Below are 22,525 nucleotides of genomic sequence, written 5' to 3' on the forward strand. Positions count from 1 at the left end.
AACCTATTCAAACTAATGTGTTATACAACTCAGTGCCAGTGTTGGGTAGTTCAAAGAATTTCTGTGCCTTTCTCAGCAGTGATCTCGGTAGTGGAGTTGTAGTAGGTTAAGGGCCCAATCCTATCCAACTTTCCAGCACCTGTGCAACTGAAATGCAGCACCAAGGTAAGGGAACAAATGTTCCTATACCTTGAGGAGACTTCTGTGACTGCTTCTCCACCACATGATGCAGTGCACACCCCATTGGCATGGCTACACCGGTCCTGGAAAATTAGATAGGATTGGGCCCTAAGAGTGCAATCCAAATGGCTCTGAGCCTGTGCAGGCTCCCTGCATCGGATCCTTGGTGTCACAAATGTGCTGTAAGGCTTACTCAGGAGTCAGCTGGGCCAGTACAGAGGTCTGGGCCAGATCTGGACCCAGCACCAGCCTGATGGGATAATTTTGAGACATGCAGTGCAGGGGTGGGAGAGGGTGGCGTGAAGGAGCATTTTTGGGTAAGGGGGGTGAAATGGGAGGTGGATCAGACCAAGGAGATGGGCGGGATCAGCTTTGGTGGTGCAGACATAATTGTAACCCCTGGCCCTGGCCGGAGCAGCCTTACACAGGGTGCTTGGATTTGCATCAGCTTGATAGTTGGTGCAGATCCAAGTAGCCCCATAGGCTGGGGCTCAATACGGGGTAAGGAGCAAAATATCCCCTTACCCCTAGGTGGCCTCCAGCCTAACCTGCACTGGCTACAGCTCAGGCCACTGTGGTTAACCTGTTCCTCCACAGGTTAGGTTTGGGTTGTAAACGGAACAATAAAATGACCAAGGCTAAGTGCTTGGTCAATGTCTTTTTAACTCCTTTAAAGAGAGAGTCTTCTGGAAGGTGAATGGAACCAAGTGAAAAGAATTGGGTACTTTTGTGGGAAAACTATTAGGCATGGAAAATTTTAAGCATCTTTACTGTGCGGTGTCCTGAGAAGCAAGGAAATTTGGGGAACCCCAAAGAACTAGTAAATCCTCTAGTCCTCTACAGAGAGGTCCTCTGCTAACATGCTGCCCTGTTGAAATTAGTTACGTTGTTGCCGGCGATCTCTCATTCTAATAACAATGTATTCCATCAACTCTGAGAATTGTAGTATGTAGAATGCAACATGCACCAATGTAGTAGGAAACGTAACGGGAGAATTATGCATTGTAACTGGGAAAATTTTGACCTATAAGGAAAAATACTTATTCTGCCAAATACCCAATCAAACTTTTACACTGAAAGTCAGGAAAAGGTGAAGTGTGTATGTGTTTGAAGATGTGTGCAGATTACTTGGGTTCGAATGCATCAGCTATATATATTGTTTATTTGTTTCATAGGAATCTCTGCAGGATGATGTACAGGTTAAATTTTCACTATACTGCATTGCAGAGCGTTATTAATACATTACCCTGCACTTTAGAGGACATTCTGATATCTTCTCCAGAAGATCTTGAGCACTTTGTATGGATGGTTTAGAATACTGAAGGGAGAAATGTAATACTTGCAAGTCATGAAATTTGACCACAGTGTGTGTTAAATTTTTTATAGCTGGCTTACATTTAGGAAATGCTTACGTTTTTTAAAGTATGGTTAATTTTTATTGCTTGAAGGCACTCAAACCCATGCACTTATTCAAACTTAAAGCATCACAGCAACAAACGTGAAATATTTTAAAACATTTCTTCACATATAGGACATCACACAAATGTTTATGTCCTCACCACTCCTATCCAAAAAAGAGTAAATAATCTGAAACCGTCGCAAAAACTTAAACAATGAAAACCAAAAGTTACTGGTAGGCGAGGATCTTGGTTGCTGCGTTGATGTGATAGAATATGAAGGGGGTCATGTCTGTATGAGAATATAGTCTTTTAATGCTAAACTAGAAACACATGGTTCAATACTCAATGTGCAGCATTCTTCATATAGACTGTGCTACCTCCTCATCTCCTCGTATGGCATAGGAGGTTAATGGGAATTGCTGAGGGGTTTGCAGGGCTTAGGTATGCTGAATTGTCATGTCGTGCCCTAAAACCAACCTTGTGCAAAGATGCTCCCAGAGAAGGTTGAAATGGTGATGTCCTTTCGGTGAACAATACCTACAGCCTAAAATTGTAACTTTTCTGTTTGTCTGTTCAAACCTGTTACATACGATTGGATCCTAAGGTACCCTTCTGCATGCTGAAAGGTTCTAAACCTTATGGCAAGACTAGTGCAAGAAACTTGTGCAAGGAGGTAAAAAACCCCTCAGATTCAAACTCCTTGTGTTCATACAAGGGATAGCTTGCAATCATTTTTATATTGCTAAAGTTGCATTTACTTTGAGGGGAGACTTACCTTCATTGAGGATTTTTTCTATTTTATGTATGGAATCATAATCATAAATATGATAATTTTATCATTATACAGTAGTGCTTTCGTTTAGGTGTTAATTGGTAGAGATTGAATCTGAAATTTGAGAATTTGGAGTACACTGACTCCCTGAGCTATGAACGGCTACATTGGCACTTTCACACAGGTGCTATTCGGTGGAGCTTTCAACAGGCCCAATAGCCCTAGCTCAGCAAGAATTGGATGTTTTGATTTAAATACAAGTTTTAGGGATCTAACTTGTACTTAAGTAGGACATAATATATATTGATATATTGAAGGGCGCAATCCTATCCTGTGCTGGAACAGGCAAGCCAAGAGGCTTGTGCAGTATCCGGTGCGAGATAGTGCACTGCAGTAGCTCAGCCAAAGGTAAGGGGAAACTGTTCCCCTTACCCCTAGGTAAGCCACTGCAGCCCCTATGGGTCTCCTTGGACTTGCGCCACCTCAGGAGGTGGCACAAGTCTGAGGAGAGTGGAGTAGTTTGAAACCGCTCTGCGCTGCTCGGGGTATGGAATTAGGATCCGGCATAACTGCCGGGTCCCAGCCATACCTCCCGCTCCCTGCCTGCCCCCGGGGCCGCCCACCGCCTGCACTCCCCCTGCCCTGGAACACCTCCCTCCCGTCTTCTCCCCGCCCACCCCAGAGCCTTGCATCAGCCGAGCTTGGCTGATGCAAGGCTTGGTCCCTCTGTTGGTGCGGAGGCTGAATTCAGCCTCCACGGGCCAGCACGCCTCTGTGCTCCGGCCTAACCAACTCATGAGGGGGCACAGATGTGCATTATGGCATATTTGCAACCCTCCTGGGCCAGCGCAAGAGACTTGCGCAGGCCCAAGGGTACCTTAGGATTGTGCCCGAAGCTATCTAAATCATTGGTGCAATGATGGTTTAGTTCAGGGGTGCTCAATAGGTAGATCGCGATCTACCAGTAGATCACGAGGCAAAATCAGTAGATCGCGGAGCCCTGTCTCTCCAAACTGTTAATATGCCAGTTTCGTCTAGTGACTAGACGAAACTGACATATTTAGCTGCTCTTCAGGCATGCAGCAACAAAACTGAAAACTAACTAGACTCTAGTCAGTTTCATCAGTTTCCTGGAGCTGCATGCCTGAAGAGCAGGAGCTAAAGTTGGCGGCGGCGGGAGGGGGAGCTGGGCTGCACTGGACTGAGGTGCTTCCTGGGGCTCCGTAGCGGGAGGGGCGGGAGTTCGAGATGGAGTTGCTCTGATGGCGGTTGCCGCGGGAGGCCCCGAGTGACCCTCTCCTTCCCTTCCAGCCAGGTCCGGCCCAGCCCAGCCCAGCCATGCCCGGCCCAGCCGCCCCTGTAGGAGCCCAGAGGTAAGTGCTGTGGCCGCTGCTGCTCTTGGTCAGGGCTGACAGGTGAGACGACCCCCCTGGCCCCCCGCCACTGTAGGAGGCGGGCCGGTGGGAGCAGTGTATCCCCCGCCTGCCGCCTGCACGCGCAGCCCCTCTCCATGGAAATGGGGAAGCCCCCCGCCCCTTCCGAGGAGGACTTGCTGGTCTCGGGGCGCAGCCACAAAGAGTTTGGGGGGCGGGGAGTGGAGAGCTCCTCCCCCCCGTAGTGCAGCAAGGCTGGGCATGTGCCTCTTGGGGGGACCTGTGGCTGGTATGTGAGGTGGGGAGAGAGGAGAGGCCTCCCGTGTGCTTCCTGAAGCATCTGGTAGGCCACTGTGGGGCACAGGAAGCTGGACTTGGTGGGCCTCCTCTGACCTGGTCCAGCAGGGGCTCCATACATCAAAGGGGGTGTCTGTCAGACACTTCCTTCCCCCCCGGTAGATCTCCGGGCCTTGCTGGTTTCAAAGTAGCTTTCGAGCCGAAAAAGTGTGAGCACCCCTGGTTTAGTTCAATGGCTTAGATCCAGAAGTCATTTTTGTAACTGGAAGATACTTCCACTCATGCAGAAGAAGGGTTGCCAGTTTGCCCAGTACCATCTCTTCCTCCTCTCCATCCCTGTGCTACATTGTATTTCAGAGGGTCACCACACCCTCAGGGGAGCCAAGAGGGAAGCAACAGAGAGGTGGCAGTCTTCTTTTGTACAATCAGTAGTTCCTTATTTCATATGGCAACCTCTGGATCCAAGCTTATGTGTGCTTCTCAGAAATGTAGCAAGAATTTGACTGTATGTTAGAAACTTTTTTTTCAGAACATGATGCTTTTTTGTAGTGGTAAAGTTGTTTCATTCAGTCTGATGTTAGACACCATATACATCTAGCCAATCATAAGCATGTGTTTGACCTTTCCCAGTTAGCGTATAGGCAGGTGGAATCCTGCCACGTAAACAAGCTAGTTACTACTTGATTATCTGGGTTGTGACATCAACTAGTTATGTTAAACAGGAAGGCACAGACTGAAGTTCAAAGGAAAATGTAAAGTGCTTCTTTCAATTAAAAGCTCAAGCTTTATCTGGAGATTTTAAATTTTGTGGCTTGTGAAACAGGAGTGGGGTGGACTTTTCTTTCCTATTGTCCTTTTCTAGTTTTGCAGTACTAGAATCCCTGTAGTTTCTGTATCATGAATTTACAAAGCAAAAGTGCACTGAATGATCTTGAGCTTTTTGGACACAAGGAGGGCATTGCTGAAACAACGCAGGCCCACCTAATCCACTGTTCTTTGAAACGAGCAGGCAATCTATAAAGCAGAAGAAACTCGGTAGCATACTTTTTGTCCATGCCTATTTTACAAGATTTTCATCAAGTTGGAGACCTTTTTCAATGGGCTAAAATTCTTTTTCCATCGCATAGACCAAAATCTTGCATTTCTGACATAGTGCCTACTGAAGTGTGGCCAAGTACTTAATGTGAAATCTTGATTTTACATCTAGTAATACCTGACCAGGTAAATCTTCTAGTAATACCTGACCAGGTAGCAAGGGTCAGTAGAGGACAGAGACCAGAGCAATTGGGGTGGGCGAGAGACACAATGAATTCCAATGAGAAATGAGAGAGTTTTTCCCTGCTCCAACAGCTGCCTTCCTCTACCTTGAGGAACCTTGACATGGTAATATTTTGTTTATATGTTCAGTTGCACCTACCAGTTTGCATTATTTTAAGGACACAGGTGTATCTGGCATCTTGTGTAGGCTTTTATATTTCTGAAAAACGTTGATGCATTTGTATGCAAGCTCCTCTCTGTCTTGCATTCTTTTTGAATAGTTTATAATGTATGTGTTTAAATTTTTAAAGAAAATGTTTAGTGTTATGTTTTTACTAACAGTTTTTCTTAAATAAATCAGTTCAATTAGGAAATGTTGGTGTTAAATGCTCTATTCAAAGTTTCAGGCATTTTATTGTGCCTCCCCCAAAATTTCAAGATATTTGCTGATAAATATTAGCCTATGAGTCTACCACTTTCTCTGTTGCCAAGATGACATTGAATTTCCCTCCAGCTCACGTTTACTCTGCATTTTTTTTTGTCTAGAGTGAATCGTCAGTTGAAGGGAAGCAACCAAAATGTTGTGGAACTGTTTGATGTTTGTGTGTACCATTTTCCCAGCTCTCTGCCTAAAAAAAAAGTTTACAGAAGGTTGTTCAGTGAAGTGTGCATTTTAAAGTTGCCCACAGTGGCGTCTATTGTCCTGCTCCTGAATTGAATGATGTCATGTTTCATTTAAGGCTCTTAGCAATGCTGAAAACTGCATTTGGTGCAGGCAATGAGAAAGCTGTGAATCAGGTTTCTGTAAAACCTTTTGTGTTTAGGGTTTCGATAGCTTAAACGCTGACTCATGCAATATTTCTATCAGAGGAGTTGTATAGACCTGTAAGAACTTCTCCTTTTACCCAAGTGCTCCATGAGGTAATTTTGGAACTACGGGAGTGGATGTATTTATTTTCTGTTATACAGGTAGGTTGCAAGTTGTTTGAGACAGAAAATGGGGGGAACGATTTGTTCATTCACTGCTTAAGGAGCTGGAGACATTCCATAGCAGTGAGGCACTGCCACAAGGGATTTTACCTCACAACAGTGCTTGGGGACTCTTGTCATGCTCTACAGTGTGACAGAAGGCTGTGTTATTTGTCACAGTAGCTCATTTGGATTTGGGGAACCGAGGCAAACTGTTGTATAAGTCTGTAGTGGCTTATAAACTGAATAATTGATTAGCTATTCAGAAGGCATGGCTTGAGAATTAGGAATGAGCCCATAATATGAAGTGCTTCACTGGCTGCAGGTTTTGCATTTCACAAATACATTGTCATTCTGTGTGCTGAGCTTCATGAAACATGCTTATATATGTGGTAAGAGATGCAAATTTTAATTGCCTTTCTTAAATACTTTTGGGATGTTTGGATTAGTTTTTTGTTTTTATGCTCTCTGAACTTTCCGTGGTGTCCTTATATGATTCAGGCACTCTCTTCTGAGCATCAGTTGAAGTTTTTGTGATAGTAGCTCTTAGCTGGTTTTCTTAACCAAATCACTTACAGTGTGTGTATTTGGGAAGGTCAGCTTCAAGAATGTATTAAAAAGCAAGTGAAATTTGATTAAAATGTTTTTCAAACAAGGCTTCTAACACTGTACAATGTTTCTTAAATTGCTTAAAAGCTACCCAAATTAAAATTACGTACCATTAATAGTAGAGAGGACTCCCATAATCTGAGCTAGTAATTTAGTGTGAAATTGCAATAGTTTAGCAGTGATTTTATAGACAATAATTCAAATGTACACACTTAAGGGGAGGCAAAAGCATGATGCATCATTTTCAGTTTGCATTTGTTTATAACTTAACACAATATAAACATTATAAATAGTGGTTTTTGAAAACAGTTTTTATGTTACTCAGAAGTAAGCCCATTGTGTCCAGTAAGACTGAGAGCCCAATCCTGGGTTCGATGCGCCGGCTTACCACTGTCACGCACTGTCAAAATGTGCCGTAAGGCACGTTTGTGAGGCCTAACACTGGGCCAGCGCCGGGCGAGCACCTGGCCTCCGCCACTTGGTAGTTGCACGGACTGCCGAGCCACGGTAAGGTAAGCAGGGGCTGGGGGGAGGTGGGCTCTGCTCCACCGGATCCAGAGTGTTCATGCGGGGCTCGGTGCCCTACACAAATGCTCTTCCCTCACTGCTGACCTTTTGGTCGCCAGTGAACCAAGTAGCTCTATTGTGGGGCTACTTCCCTTACCCAGGGGAAGGGGACAAAAGGCCCCTTCTCCGGAGGTGCTGCTTGCAGCTGCTGTGAGTGTGCTGGATGTGGCGGCAGCCGTTTTTGTTGTAGCTACAGACACATGCTGTGAGAGCTCAGAATTGGGCTGCCCAACTGTAATCTAGTGGTTTACAACATTTATCTAAAGGTAAGAGAACCAGTAAGTAGGTCACAGGGCCTTTCAAGGAGGCGCCAATGTGCTTCTGTGTTTGTGCTGCGCTGCTACCAACTAAATCAAAAAAGGGGTTTTTGGACTTCCGTGTTTTGTGGTGTCTCCAGCTGCCACCACAGACATGTGCATCCAAAACCCTCTTTTTTACTTTGTTGGCAGTGTGAACCCAGAGTCATTGTTGCATAGCCATTCCCCTTAAGGTAGGAATGTTTCCTGCTGCCCTAGGGATGTGTGACCCCCCCCTCCAGGTTGGGAAACACTGCTGTAAACCTGTCTTATCAGAAACAAACACTTCTACTTATAACAGGGTGTAAATTTAAAATGTATTATTGCTGCATTTTTCGGTCTGCATTATAATAGATTTTTAGAATGATGGGAAAATGTATTTGTGGTTGTGGCTGTGAGCTGAAAGATTTTTCAGTGGTTGTTATAAATATAACAGCTAAAGGCAACAGCAGAGCTTAAGCAATGATAAATGGCAGGAAGGACAATATGATATATTTGTTTAATTTACATCCAGTTTCATTAGGATACTACCTATGGGAAGTTGTTTGTATGTGATCTTGCAGTAAGTAGTGTTACAGTTACACCTGTGGGTGTTTGAAAAAGTCCACTTCCCAGCCTTGTAACACAATCCCTACAGGCCCCCCTCTTTTGTTCATTTAAAAGTCGCTCATTGAGTATCAGCGGGCTGTATGTAACTTCACAGGGAATAGGCCAGACAGGGTGGGGAACTTAACTACATTTGTGGAAAGGTTTGAACATGAAAAGATTATGTTGCTGAAATACATTTCCTTGTGAGTGTTGATAAGCATGCAATTATCCTTCATTTCTGTGCTTAGCTTGCACAAACCAAACCTCCTGTCAGATGCTGAGTATGAAGTGTGCAGAACTGGCATTTCGTTCTCAGGATGTGATCTAGATATGGGCCTGCTGCCAAAAATGGTGGTTTTGTGTCAAATTGACTTCTCTGTTTCCCTCTCCCTGATTTTTTAGCCAGAATTACAACACTTTTCCACCCCCACCAATGGCAGCTAAGAATGGGTATCAAGATGGGGAAATAACATGCCCAACTGTAACTAAATATTATGGGGAAAGAATGTTATAAGAGCCAGGATGGTGTAGTGGTTTGGAAATTTGACTTATTTTAATTATTTATTTAGGGCACAATCCTAACCAGGTCTACTCAGAAGTAAATCCTGTTTTGTTCAATGGGGCTTACTCTCAGGAAAGTGTGATTAGGATTGCAGCCTTAGTCAATTTGTATCCTGCTTTTCTCCCCAAAGGGTACCCAAAGCAGCATACAAAAATCACTTGGACCTGGAAGATCCAAGTTCAGGTTCCCGCTTAGCCATGAAGCTTCCTAGATTACCTTGGTGTGATGTTCATGGTCGTCGGCAGAAAGAAGGACGGGAGGCAGATACAGCAGATTTGTAAAGACGATTTACTCTGGTTAAACTCTTGACATTCATGGGGCCTGTTACGTCACAGGCCCCTTTGATTTACAGAGACAAGCGGTGTCGGCGACCTACATGCGTGTTCCCCACTCCTTCCCGACCCCTTGCGGGTTCCGGCAGGGTTCCCCAGCCGGTGCCAGTCGGAAAGGAATAGGGGTTCCCGATGGCTGTTGCAGCGTTGTCGGGGATTAGCTTATCTGTCCTTTGGAGGGCCCTATGTACCTCCGGTCTTGCCCCTTGATAAGCTGGCCTCCAATGTGGGTAGTTGATATGGGGTCCTTGCGGCAGCGGCCTTGCCTCTCCGGTTTTCACCCCCGGGCCCCAGGTGGGTCTAGCATTGGGTGGTTCCCAGCCTCCGGCCCTTCCCTCCAGGGCTGAGGCTAGCAAAGTTCCCCTTGAAGCCTCTGTTGGCTGAATAAGGCTGGGGTGGCTACTCCCTCGGGCCTCCTCTGCAATTCCTCTCCCAACTGGAGAGGAGCGACCTCTCCCTAGGCTGTCCAGCCTCCTTATGAGGCTAGCCTTTTTCTGGTCCAGCCCCACCCCTTCTGCCCACGTGGCTGCTGACTGCTCCCAGGAGGCACTAGGGCCTACTCCCAGGGAAGTGACTTGCCTGGGATCCCAGTCCTGATAGTGCCCAGGTTCTACTCCTGAGGAGGCCCTTACCCCTGAGGAGACCCCTGCTCCAGGGTGATTCCTGGCCTCCTGGGCTGGGCCTAGGTGACACTTGGGCAGCTCACTATCTCTTAGCCTAACCTACCTCACAGGGTTGTTGTGAGGAAGGATGTAACTATGTACGCCACCCTGAGCTCCATGGAAGAAGGGCTGAATAAAAGTGTGAAAAAAAAAATAATAAAATAGAGAATAACTTAATGCAGGCTCTCATTTTCTGCATCAGCCACATGTCAAATGTATCATGTACTTTTGCCTGGGTATGATTTATGCAGTTGATATGCATTGCAGAGGTTGATGAGAAATAGTTTAGTGCAGCATCTTATTTTGTATACTTATTTGATTTTTATTTGGTTTTTATCTTCTTCTGAAGGCTCGGGGTGAGTAACATCTGTAAAGTGTATTTGCAAACCTGGGAAGAAATCAGCATTCAGCAGGCACATCTTGAGGTCTAGCTGAGCTGGTTCTGCTATGTAAGTTGGGAGTCACTTATTACTTTCATCATTCAAGGCCTCATTAGGCATGCTCAAAGGCCTCTAGGCTTGGACAAAAGCTGCCAACATCATTGGCATGCGCCAGGACTAGTGTTACCAGCCAACTAGAAAAAAGCAAGCTTTTCTCTCCGAATCACTTCCCAGATTTGTATGTATAAAAGCTAGAAATTAGTCTGACTTCCAGGGCTTCTTTTAAAACTTTAAAAAATTCACTTTGTACTGCAAAATTCTGAAATGGAAATTCTAGTACCTGGATAAAACCCAGAGCTGCTGTTGCTCCTTGTTCCATGTCAGTTTGGGAATCAGTATGAGAGTGGGGCTTGCAGACACTTTTTCACTGCCCCCCAGCCAATGTGTTCCTTGATCCACAATAAAGTAACAACTGAATAGGACCATAGTGGCAGTTTTTCTGAATACTCCAAAGGTCAGATGTCTAACTCATTTATTCACTTGTGTTCTGGGTTCTATAATCTCTTCAGTTGCACTGCTTCTCACAGTTCCGGTGGATCTCAATATCCTTGATTTATTATCCTGCTTGTCCCTTGCTCCGGCTCAGTGACTCAGCTGTCAATGAACTGCCATGTCCTGTTGCCTGCTTCTGGCTTTGAAAAGGAAATGTCAGCAGACACTCGGAACGCACATGCACGCACACAGAGAGAGTGATTTCTCCATAGCTGTCCCCCAAAAGGGATGACAGACCAACATAGCAATGTAGCAGCTGTGGGCAGTGCCCTTGCCTCTGATTCTCTTTGTGGTTCTTCCCCATTGCCAGGCCTCAAACAAGTTCCAGAGTTTGAAATAAAATATTGGCAGATGGGCAGCCCAATCCAGAACAGTGCACGCTGGCTCACCGCTGGTACACACTGTTGCAAACATGCCATAAGAGCGGGTGCAGATCTGAGGAGACTCCAGGGGTATGGAGTACACGGCTCCCTTACCCCAAGTAGACCCCATGCTGCTTCCCAGCCCGATTGGATGCGATAGTAGCCTTTTCAGCTTTGCTGCAGCCCTGGGCACCAGGAAGCATAGGTTTGGGCCTTTAGATCTTTATACTTGTTAAGGCTTGTACAGAAAGGATAGGGAACTCCCTACATCAGGTGATTCACTGGTAGGAAGGCCAGATCTTCACAGTGCACTCTGGAGATAGCACAGAGGACTCCAGTCTCTGGACCATGTTAGTAATATAATTGACTTGAGAATCAAACTTGTCCTTTCATCAGCAGTTCCTCAAATATGAAATGGCAATCCCTCTCTCCCTACTCATCACTGAATCTAATGTGTATGCTTGAAGTCTTTGTCAGTCATGCTTCTGAATGCAGAGGATAGCTCTAGAGAAAAGAATCAGGAGAGAGGGGGCAAATGTTTACTAAGGAACTTTCTAACTTGTGTAGAGAACTAAGCTTTGGTGATGGGTGTTCATCTGGAGCATGCAGTTGAATCCAATCCTTTGCAAACGTTCAGTGAATGCATTTGTGCTTGTGGAAGCTGGAATTGCCAGGGCCACCTGTCCATGAAGGTGATCTCATATAGCATATTGGCAGGGAGCACCTGGTTCCACACCTCAACTGCTCTTCCTCCCACACCCTGGATTAGAAAATGAAGAAGGGAACAGTGTGGAAGAGGATGTGTGCAGGAGAAGAGTGGTAGGCTCACCTCCTTGTTCTTCCACCCCTTCCTACTTTTCCAGTCCTCTCAGAGAGTGGGAGGAGCAAAAGCTGGCACACCACCAGGTAAGAGGCATCAGGAGATCTTGGACTGGCCCTGGGGATTGTGCTTGGTGACCTTTCTCCCAACCTTGCATATTAATCTGAAGGTCTGAATAGATGACAAGCATATCCTACCCTTTTTCCTCCCAATCTAGAACTTGGCTTTTGAAATAACATGTACACATGTAGACTCTTCAGAACAGGAATGATGGCATGATCCTGATTTTCCTGTGTTGTGTACATGTTGATATTACCCATTCACTGAAGGTGTATAGGCCCTGTTAAAGTTTTCAGTTTCAGATGCGAACTTTTCATGTACAAATCTCATTGCATACGCTGGAGGTTATCATGATCCTAACCTCTCAACTTTTTTTGCCAAGGTCACTTTTGTAAACCACTTTTAAGAGTAGTGTACTATAACTTATTGGTGCAAAATTTCATTATTTTATATGTCATAAAATGCTTCTAAAGTAAGTGAAGTGTCTGTTGTGGAACTTTTTTAAAAGCTTTGAAATTTGCCTGTGGTTTTGAATTAGAATGTTAAAGTTATAAAAAAGTTTTCCATTTTTCAATTGACCAAAGTGGTGCTTTTTGTTTAGTTTAGTTTAGTTTGAATTAATGAACTGTATAGTGTTGACAAAGCAAACATGACTTACTAGAGCATTTAGGTTATCTGTAACTGAGACAACATATCACTGAAACAGGAAGAGAAACTACAAAGTGATTGAATGAAACAGGAACTGTTTATGCCCCAGCTATGGCTGTTAATCAGGTGTCTGTTGTAGCAGATTTTTAGTTATTTATATGTCTTGTGATAAATTAACGGAAGGGTTTTCTAGTTATCTTATTTATCCAGGTTCTGAGCCAATCTAAGACTGAATAGAATATATGCTCCATAATAGCATATATGCTCCTGAGTTTTATCAATACATTAATACTGATAAACTCCTATATATTTCTTTATCAGAAACATAAGTGTGTGTGTGTGTGTGTGTGTGTGTGTGAGAGAGAGAGAGAGAGAGAGAGAGAGAGAGTGGCTTCCCTGGCCATTAATAAGTCTGTGTTACTAATTCTGTTTTAACTAGAGTGAACTTTGTATTATTTCTTAGGCACATGTACATTTAAAAAAATAGATAACTATGAAAACAAGTGAGAAATTTCTAGTATAGCTTTGAACAAGTAATAGAATTACTCATTCACAAACGTAGTAGTATAGAAACTACATCTTCTAAATGGCATTCTGGGAGTTCTTGAACTATGTGACATAAGTTCCCCTATATGAAATGGAAGGGGGAGGCTTTCTTTCCTGAATGTTAAAATGTTGAAAGAGAAATAAGGTAGCTTCAGTACAAGAGGGGGAAAAAATGACAGGCACTAATTCAAACAAGTTCACATAAATTGGTAACTTGCAAACAGTTTTACTTGCTTTCCTACCCCCGCATACCTGCTAGTTATTAGTGGCACACAAATGGTAAAAGTAGAGGTGAAGTGGAATCCAAATCTTTAGCAGTTTTATAAAACATTTCATCCCTAGCTTCTCGGAAGATATTCTCAACTCTCTTGCTTTCCACCTGATTTTTAGAGGAAGAAACAAAGCCTGAGGGGAGGATTTGTGAAATAGTTTTACAGTATAAGGAGGGACCCTTGAGAAGTCATTTAAAATAGTAATTGGACATCTGTATAAATGATCTTTACTAATGGAACTAAAATAGAACTACTTCATTAAGACAAAGAGAAGTAGAAACATTAAACAATAAAAAGGCACCTGCTATTAAAATGTAAAAAGGTGCAATTAGAGAATTAAACGCATGTTGTTGGCAAACACTGATCATTCTAAATCATGCCATAAAGTGTAGTTCTGTTTAATGTCTACAACTGCATTTACCATTATCTCTGTTAGTGTGCAATTTTTTGTGCACGTTTAATAAGGGGTTTCTGCTTTTTGTGATGACAAATTGTAACAAGGAAAGCAATATTTTCTGTTTTTTTTCCCCCTCTTAAAGATGGCTATCATTTGCCTCTTGACGTGTTGCCTCCTGTGATGGTGGGGACTACCTCCAAGACAACAGGGGGAAACCTGCAAGGAGAGGACAGACATTTCCCTTACTGTGGAATCAAGACCATGGAACTGTCAGATAGTGACCGTCCAGTCAGCTTCAGCTCTACATCATCTTCCGCATCCTCCAGGGATAGCCACTGTTCATTTGGTAGCAGAACAACCTTGGTGTCAAACAATCATCTGGGCTTATTCAACCACGATAAGGAAGCAGGAGCCATAAAACTAGAGTTGAGTCCCACCCAGCGGTTCTCCAACAAGGAGTTAAGGAAAAATAGCCTCCTAGAGCAACAGACCTCTGAGGGAAACCTTGGAAGAAGGCCAAGTATGCCAAGAAAAACTGAATCAAAAGAAATTAGCAAGAACTGTGTCATGTCCCTTATCACTGAGCCCACAAGTCCAAAGCTCCTATATGTTGACAGAGTAGTGCAAGAAATCCTGGAGACAGAGAAGACGTACGTGCAGGATTTAAAAAGCATTGTGAAGGTAAGTGGATCTCTGCCATAATGTCAAATTGGAAAAGTAAATCCCTGTGGACAGAACGCCTGCAGAAAATGGCTTTTTTTATATGACATTTTCTAAATGTGAAGAGCGCAGACAGTTTGCTGTAGAGTCAAGAGATGAACACGGCTTCTGTAAATGATGATACTGGAGCAGAAGCATAATTCTTTTTTGTAGAGAGATCCTCTCAGCTAAACTATAAGAATAAATCCCCTGTTCACTTCCAAGGTCCGTCCTGGCATTTTCTTACTTCAAAAAAACCTGGGTAGTTTTTTCTTTTGATAAGTGTTTTTCACCTACTGTGGTTCAGTGCTAATAGAATCTGCAAAAGTCTGGTATTGTGTGAATTTCTGAGATTCTTTTGCTCTGTAAGAAGGACATGTTTTGGGAGCTGTCTTCTGCTGCTGTCACTCCTACCAAAGACTTTGGGACTTGTTCCAAATCTGCTCATTAGATGGAACTAGTGAAAGGTACTCCTAGACTGTCAGATGTATTGTTGCATCCAGAGCCACAAAGAAATTGTAAACCTGAGTGACTAAGGACGCAATCCTAACCAGGTCTACTCAGAAGTAAGTCCTATTTTGTTCAATGGGGCTTACTCTCAGGAAATTGTGGTTAGGATTGCAGCCTAAGAGCCCAATCCTAGGCACAATTTCCTGAGATGGAACTCAGTCAGTGACTGGAGTCATCCTTGCCCTTGGTCACAAGATCAGCTGAATATCATCATTGCAGTCATCAAACCCCCCTCCCCTCCACAACTAGACTATTTATTTATTTATTTATTTATTTATTTATTTATTTATTTATTTATTTATTTATACCCCCCTTTTTGCCCAACGGGCACACAAGGTGGCTTACAAACACTTTAAAAATACAACATTAAAAACAATCATTAAAAACAATTTACAATAATTAAAAAATCTAAAAACAAACAAACCCCATGGTTTTTCATATAAAAAGCAAGAACACCAGCCAGCCTGTCAACAATTAAAAGCTTTTTGAAATAAAAAGGTCTTCAGTCCACGCCGAAAGGTTAGCGACGAGGGAGCTCCTTTGTATAAAATTTGAGCTCCTTTTTATAAAATTTGAAGCATTTGAGTGCATAGTCTCCCAAATGAATGGTCTTATGTCCATGCCTGTAGAGAAAAGATATTCATTTTTTACTTTTATTGGTTATGATTTGGTTCGCTGCTTGTTTAGGACATACGCATAATCTGTAAATCTTATAATATGTTGCTCTGGGCAGTTCTTTGTGTTAAGTACATCACTAATCCAAAAAAGAAAATACTAGTCTGATTGATGACACAAAAAAGCAGACAGCAAGGAAAAAGATTACCAAGGTTTGGAATACAAAGGCATGTTTAAAAAAAATTAATCCCCAGAAACAAGTCTTTTCCTGCACGCTGCATTAGATTTTAAAACTGCTGGTTGATAGTAATATCTGTGCAGAAGGCATTTTAGAGCTGCTTAAGCAAGATTGAAATAGAATGCAAAAGCAAGCAGTTCTTTTTGTACCACTTATTTGGTGCAAGTTCGGATTGCATTAACAAATTCCGCCAGAACCTCTGATACATTTTCAAATATTCATATTCTCATTTAACAAAGGAAAGCATTTAATGGTAGAACATGAGCAGTTTTTCAATTGGAAGCAGGAGTACATTTTAATAAGATGCTGTTAGTGGCATAAGAGCCCTTTGAGATTGGGTATCCAGTAGTGTCAATATGGGATTCAATCAAATTTGTCCCTTAGAACAGGAGGGACTAAGTCCTAGACCTAAGACCAAGTCCTCCAAGCAGGTGGCTGGTAAATCATTTCTTGACAAAGTTCTGACAGTACAGGTGAGAAAATGATGAAGTTACAAATCAATCCTGTGCATGGCTACTCAGAAGTAATTTCCATTGTGTTCAGGAAAGTCTGTATTGGATTGCACTCCTAGGCATTGATGGTTCACTTCTGAAATGTGGTCTGGGTCTGTTTCCACAGAGTGCATTCCATGTTTTATCTGAAAGGATGTGAGTATCCCCACATGAAACACTAGGTCTACTCGTGGGAACTACTGTGTGTTTTGATCAAAGTAAAAAGGATCTGCCAGGTTTCAGAATCAAATTATCTGAGGAAAATTGACTTCACTTTAAGAAAAAAATAAAAAAATTGAGTAAAAGAAGCTAAAGGTAAAAATACCACTTATGGCTTCCATGCTGCAGGTTGTCCTCTGATATTGTAGGCTCTCCTTCCTTTTGGTTTTAATATAAAGTCATGCTCCCCCTACGCCAACAGAAGGCAACAAAAATGGTTTTGAATTGTGGGTGCATGTTCTTAAAGGGCTTGTATAAGGTTTATCTTTCTCCTGCACTCTGCAGCTTCTGGCCCTCATCCCTTTTGGCCTCCTGGTCTCTCATCTCTCTTAAAACAGCAGGGAAGCAACAGGAGGAAAGTGGAGTGTGTATGAGTGCCTTTGTTGTATCCTAAATTGGTTGGGATGGGTATTGCGCATTATTTTCCCATTTTAATGTTTCCTTCTTAAAAATTCATATATTTGACTGCCTGTCCAGTATTTGATAGCTTCTACATTTAAAAAAATGCAGTAAATTCTGGTGTTTGTTTTTGTATTCACTTGCAGAGATTCTAATGGTCGTGGGGGAGAGACCTTTCTTAGTGAAGTAGTCATTGTTTTGGCCCCAGGCTATTAGAGATTTTCATGGGTGTGTCTGAATATATCTCCACTGGTATCCTTTTTGTCACTTTTTTATATGTGAAAAGTAAGAATTTGCGCAGCAATTAGCATTCTGAATTAGAAAGTGACCAGAGTAGCTGGAAAAAATGCTGTGTGTCAGGCCATTGTGAGCCCAGCTTGACCAAGCATTCCTCAGTCACTGATGCTAAAGACACGGAATGGTTTTTAAAAGGGCATGTCTAAAAAATGTTGCACTGTGCATGTTTTCTGGTTGTTAGTGGAACTCCAGCTGAGGTCTTTTAGTAAATGCACCATATCTATGGTAATGTTTTACACGGTTGTCAGATTTAAGAGGAGCTTCATTATAAGGTTCCTCTTGCTTCAGGGAGAGTGCTGCTCCCCCTCCCATTCTTTCTTTTGTATTTTGTCTAGCATTTGGGGTGAATATTGTTCTGAGGAATTTACTCTGTTTGTGCAGGATGTTTTATCCCTGAAAGTGGCTAGCCTCTGAACAGAGCAAGCGAAATGCCCAGCCGCTGAGGCTGTCCTGTGAAAATTGACTTGACAGTGCCACAGACAGCGAAAATGTTTAAGAGGCTTTACTTCAGCCTCTTGTGTAGGCAGCCTTGAACATGCTGAGCTTTATGACAGTGGTATAATCAGCCAGAAGCTAATTATAAGTACGCTGGCTGGCATTCTCCATGGGGTGATTAAAGTATTTCATATCACCTGAAGAAGGAAGGGCAGCTGCTATTGTTGCCATGCAGTTTTTGCCTCCCAGCTCACATTTTCTCTTTGAACATAAACAGCCCCAAACACTAGATATGAGCTTCAATAATGATGCCTTTAAAGCTGCAAGGCATTACCACATGCACTGGGACGGGAGTTAAGGTTTTTCAAGGGATTATGAGCATCAGAGATACTTGCTGGCGAACTTCGTCTATTTATCTGAAATCTGTAGGAAGCAAAAGCAGACCAGTGTACATGAATCAGAATTCTTCCCCTTGTCCTCTTAAGATGTATACGTTCACCTTCTGCTACTGTGGCAGCCTTCAGGTGAAGCTTTAACTATGCTTCACTTGATATATTCTGTTGGCCCTTTTGGTGATTTTATGATGAATTCTTAGAGAGTGTGTATTTAAAAATTATACTAGTTAAAATTGTTTAACCAGCTTGTTAAAAAATTGGTTTCAAATACTAAGAGTGAACCCTTATTAGAGAACTATGGTTAACACTTATGCAATTACTGTTCTTAACTATGGGTAAAACTGGTGGGTGTTGTCCCATCAAGTAACTGTGACCTGCAGAGTTGTTATACAATCTTTTTCTATTGCTACATGTTGTGATTAAAAGTGTTGTTTTATCTTGTGGGGTGTGTTTATGCTAAATAACACATGGGGAAAATGATAATTGGGACCATGAGGTGTTTAACACTTCCCAGCTGTGCCTTGTCCATTGGTGCAAATGGACAAGGCTAAGTGGACAAGTGGACAAGGCTAAATGGACAATGGCTAAATGGCTAAATTTAAGTCCAAGGCTAAATGGACAAGGCTAAGTGGACAAGGCTAAATGGACAATCCCCTAAGGCTAATAGCAGCTTCAGGAGTATGGTTTTTGTTAGGAGGAAGGTGGAAAAGTCTAAATACCTGTCACCATTGTCATGATCCTGATTGGGGGGCTTTGCAGCCACTATGTGGTTTAAGAAGAACTTACATACAGGGCAAACTTATCATACTGTATAGCTTGGCCCTAAAACTGTGTCTTCCTAGGTCTGTGTGTAGAGGCTACATCCTGCCAGTTCATTCCTTCTTCCTTCTTTATTCCTTCTTCCTTTTTCCTCACAGCAGATATGGTTAAAACTTAGCTAAAACTGGTTTGCATCATGTTGCTTAGTTTGTTTGCTAACATTTGTCTGAAGTCCAATGTAACATAGGCTGCTAGCAGTATCTGTACTAGGTTCTTAATCCTGATGGTTTAAGAACATTAAAATAATGTCTGTAATAGCTCAAAGCTGATTTTGGAAACTGGGTGGGATGCTCAAAACAAATTGTTACATAATTCTTCAGTTATACATATGAATTCTCAACAGTTATTCTGTTCATCTTTTTTTATTCCTTTCGAGTTGGAGAGGGACTGCTTGCACTCCTACTCTATTGAGCTATAGAATTGCCTAGATCAGTGGTTCTCACAAATTTAGTACCGGGACCCACATTTTAGAATGAGAATCTGTCAGGACCCACCAGAAGTGATGTCATGATCGGAAGTGACATCAAGCAGGAAAAATTTTTAAAATCCTAGGCTGCAATCCTACCCACACTTCCAGGAATAAGTCCCATTTGCTATCGTTATTAAAAGAATATACATAGTAGCTTGTTAAAAGTACAGGTTTGTAACATTTCCCCAAATACAGTCACACACCATGGAAGCATCAAGTCTAATATATTAAAAATAAAATATTGAAATGAATGGGGACCCACCTGAAATTGGCTCGCGACCCACCTAATGGGTCCCGACCCACGGTTTGGGAGACACTGGCCTAGATTGAAGATTACTGCTATTGTAGTTGCTCTTCTTATAGCAGTGAACATGCATTATTCAACCACATTGCTGATTGACTTGCAATCACTATTGTGAATTCAAATCAGTGTAGGCAAAAGGCTGAGAGTTTATCTACTTCAGCTTTTGGGGATCTTTGATTCTTTCATTTGGAAGAAAGGGAAGGAGTGTGTCAAAAATAGGACCCCTCATTTTCCCCCCTCAGTGATTATCCCTGTAACATAATGCCATTGCTGTTTAGAGAGATGTGTCAGTAGAGGTCTTGTGTTGGCAGGGGACAATAACTGCTGAACCTGTTTTCGCCCGAAATGGACAGTCTGAGCCTTGGGGACGTAGTGTGTAAATGCGCACTGCCTCTGCAAGGCTCAGAAAAACCTCTGGAGGTGAGGGGAGCACAGCGCCCCTCAGTTTCAGAAGCTGAGGAGAGGGGTGAACAGGGACCAGCAGCAGCCGTTGTATATGCGGGCTGTTGCTGGCCGAAGCGTTGCTAAGCGATGCTCACCTGTAACTGGATAAACACATGTATCATAAGAACATAAGAACATAAGAACAGCCCCACTGGATCAGGCCATAGGCCCATCTAGTCCAGCTTCCTGTATCTCACAGCGGCCCACCAAATGCCCCAGGGAGCACACCAGATAACAAGAGACCTCATCCTGGTGCTCTCCCCTACATCTGGCATTCTGACTTAACCCATTCCTAAAATCAGGAGGTTGCGCATACACATCATGGCTTGTACCCCATAATGGATTTTTCCTCCAGAAACTCGTCCAATCCCCTTTTAAAGGCGTCTAGGCTAGACGCCAGCACCACATCCTGTGGCAAGGAGTTCCACAGACCGACCACGCGCTGAGTAAAGAAATATTTTCTTTTGTCTGTCCTAACCCGCCCAACACTCAATTTTAGTGGATGTCCCCTGGTTCTGGTATTATGTGAGAGTGTAAAGAGCATCTCCCTATCCACTCTGTCCATCCCCTGCATAATTTTGTATGTCTCAATCATGTCCCCCCTCAAGCGTCTTCAAAGAAATGTATATGATTTCTATATAAGTTTTTATCGCCACTTTTGACATCTAGTTACTTGTGTGACCCAGTCAGGTGGTATTTGGGGCAGGCTGTTAGTTTGCTCCATCTCATTATGTTGAAAGCAAACGTGTTAAAAGTACAGCTGGAAATGACCCTTGCTGGTTTTGTACTCATTTTTCACTCTTTAACCTAGCTAGCTGTGTGTGTAGTGATCCTTTCTGCTTCATGAAGCTTCTTAAAAATATCTGCTTCAAGGCATCTTGTATGAGTGAAAACAAAAGGTCACTTGCAGTTTCAGGAAACCCCAGGGACATGGTTAAAATGACTTATTCACACACATATTTAAGAGAGCAGGCTTTAGTGATGAGGTCATAAATTGGTGGAGGTGAAGTGGAAAGTAGAGGTGTAGATCATGTATGCTGGGGAGTTTGGATGACATGGAGTTTGTTGGAAACCTTGTATCTGTTGATTTAAAAACTGTGTTTAAATAGGATAACATTGTTCATAAGCAAGGACAAATTCTGTTTTGAGTTAAAAGTTATGTTAGTGTGAACAAAGCTTGAATCTTTGAGTGAATACTAATTCAGATTATTGAAACAGGGAAAACATTATTGTTGAGGAGAAATTTGTCAAGAAATAGTTGGGCCAGGAGTCTATTTCAATAGATATGCAGCCTGAATACAGTATTGTGGTGTGCTGCAATATACTAATTGGTCCTGCATTTTTCCCAGGGTCAGTCATCAGAGGCCAAAGAGGAAGGTTAGTTTGACTAACCCTGTTGTGGGTTATGATCCTGACTCTGCAGTGCCAACCATTGTAGCACACTTTGATTAGGTGGTGAAATGCTGGGACCCAAAGAACCATGCAGCTAGTTCCGTGAGTCCAAGGAAGTTAGGCTTGTCTTCTACCATTCTACGTGTCAAACTGCTTTTGAAAGTATGCAAGCATTTTGAAATGCTCCTGAGTTTGAGTCAGCTTCAAAATATTATAACAGTACTGCCTTGTAGCAGTTGTTCCCAAATGGTGAGCTGTGGAACCCAGCTAGGAGAGCCACAGAATCCTCATGTAAAACCTGCTGCCTCTACAATGTATAGGATTGTAGCCCTAATGGGAGAGCTGCAGCCAATGGCCAAGTAGGTCAAGGGAGCCGCCAGTCAAAAAGGTTTGGGAGCCACTGCCTTGTAGTTACCAAGACATGGTTCAATGTAGCAAAATCTGGTGGGTATAGATGCTGTCGCATTGTTATCTATATTATAACACAGCAACTATGAGCACACCCAACGACAGTTTCCAACTAGATCTTCACTTTTAGTGTATCTTATTTCAAAACCTACATAGGATATATGATTACAGTATTATAAAGATCTTCCTGCTCTAGCTGAAAGTTTTCAAATTCTTTTATTTTAGTACTCCAGACAGTTGTGTTATCATTGGCAGAGTGCCACATTGTGTTGTCTAAAACCCCAGGCTAAAAATCTTGTCATTTCTTTTGTTAACATTGGTCCAGCTGTTCTCACTCTTGCATTATTGTTTTCCTTCCTCCTGCAGAGTTTCCTTATAAACATTATGAAAACAAGCTAGGTTTTTTTTGCTGTGCTAAATAGTACCTTAAATTGTTTTTACCCAAGACACCATGGAACTGGTTCATACACTTGCTTGATGACTGTTAACA

The 22,525-nt window shown here is 42.8% G+C and overlaps 1 protein-coding gene across 1 annotated transcript in view; it reads left to right on the forward strand.

The window, feature by feature from the left end:
- The window catches only part of PLEKHG1 (pleckstrin homology and RhoGEF domain containing G1), a 146,263-nt gene that overhangs the window by 71,402 nt on the left and 52,336 nt on the right, over nucleotides 1-22,525 (forward strand). The window contains exon 3 of the mRNA XM_066615658.1: nucleotides 14,044-14,582. Within this exon, the coding sequence (XP_066471755.1) occupies nucleotides 14,044-14,582 (539 nt within the window). The remainder of the gene's footprint in view (nucleotides 1-14,043; nucleotides 14,583-22,525) is intronic.

Source organism: Tiliqua scincoides, chromosome 1, assembly GCF_035046505.1.
Source record: "Tiliqua scincoides isolate rTilSci1 chromosome 1, rTilSci1.hap2, whole genome shotgun sequence".
Classification (NCBI taxonomy): Eukaryota; Metazoa; Chordata; class Lepidosauria; order Squamata; family Scincidae; genus Tiliqua; species Tiliqua scincoides.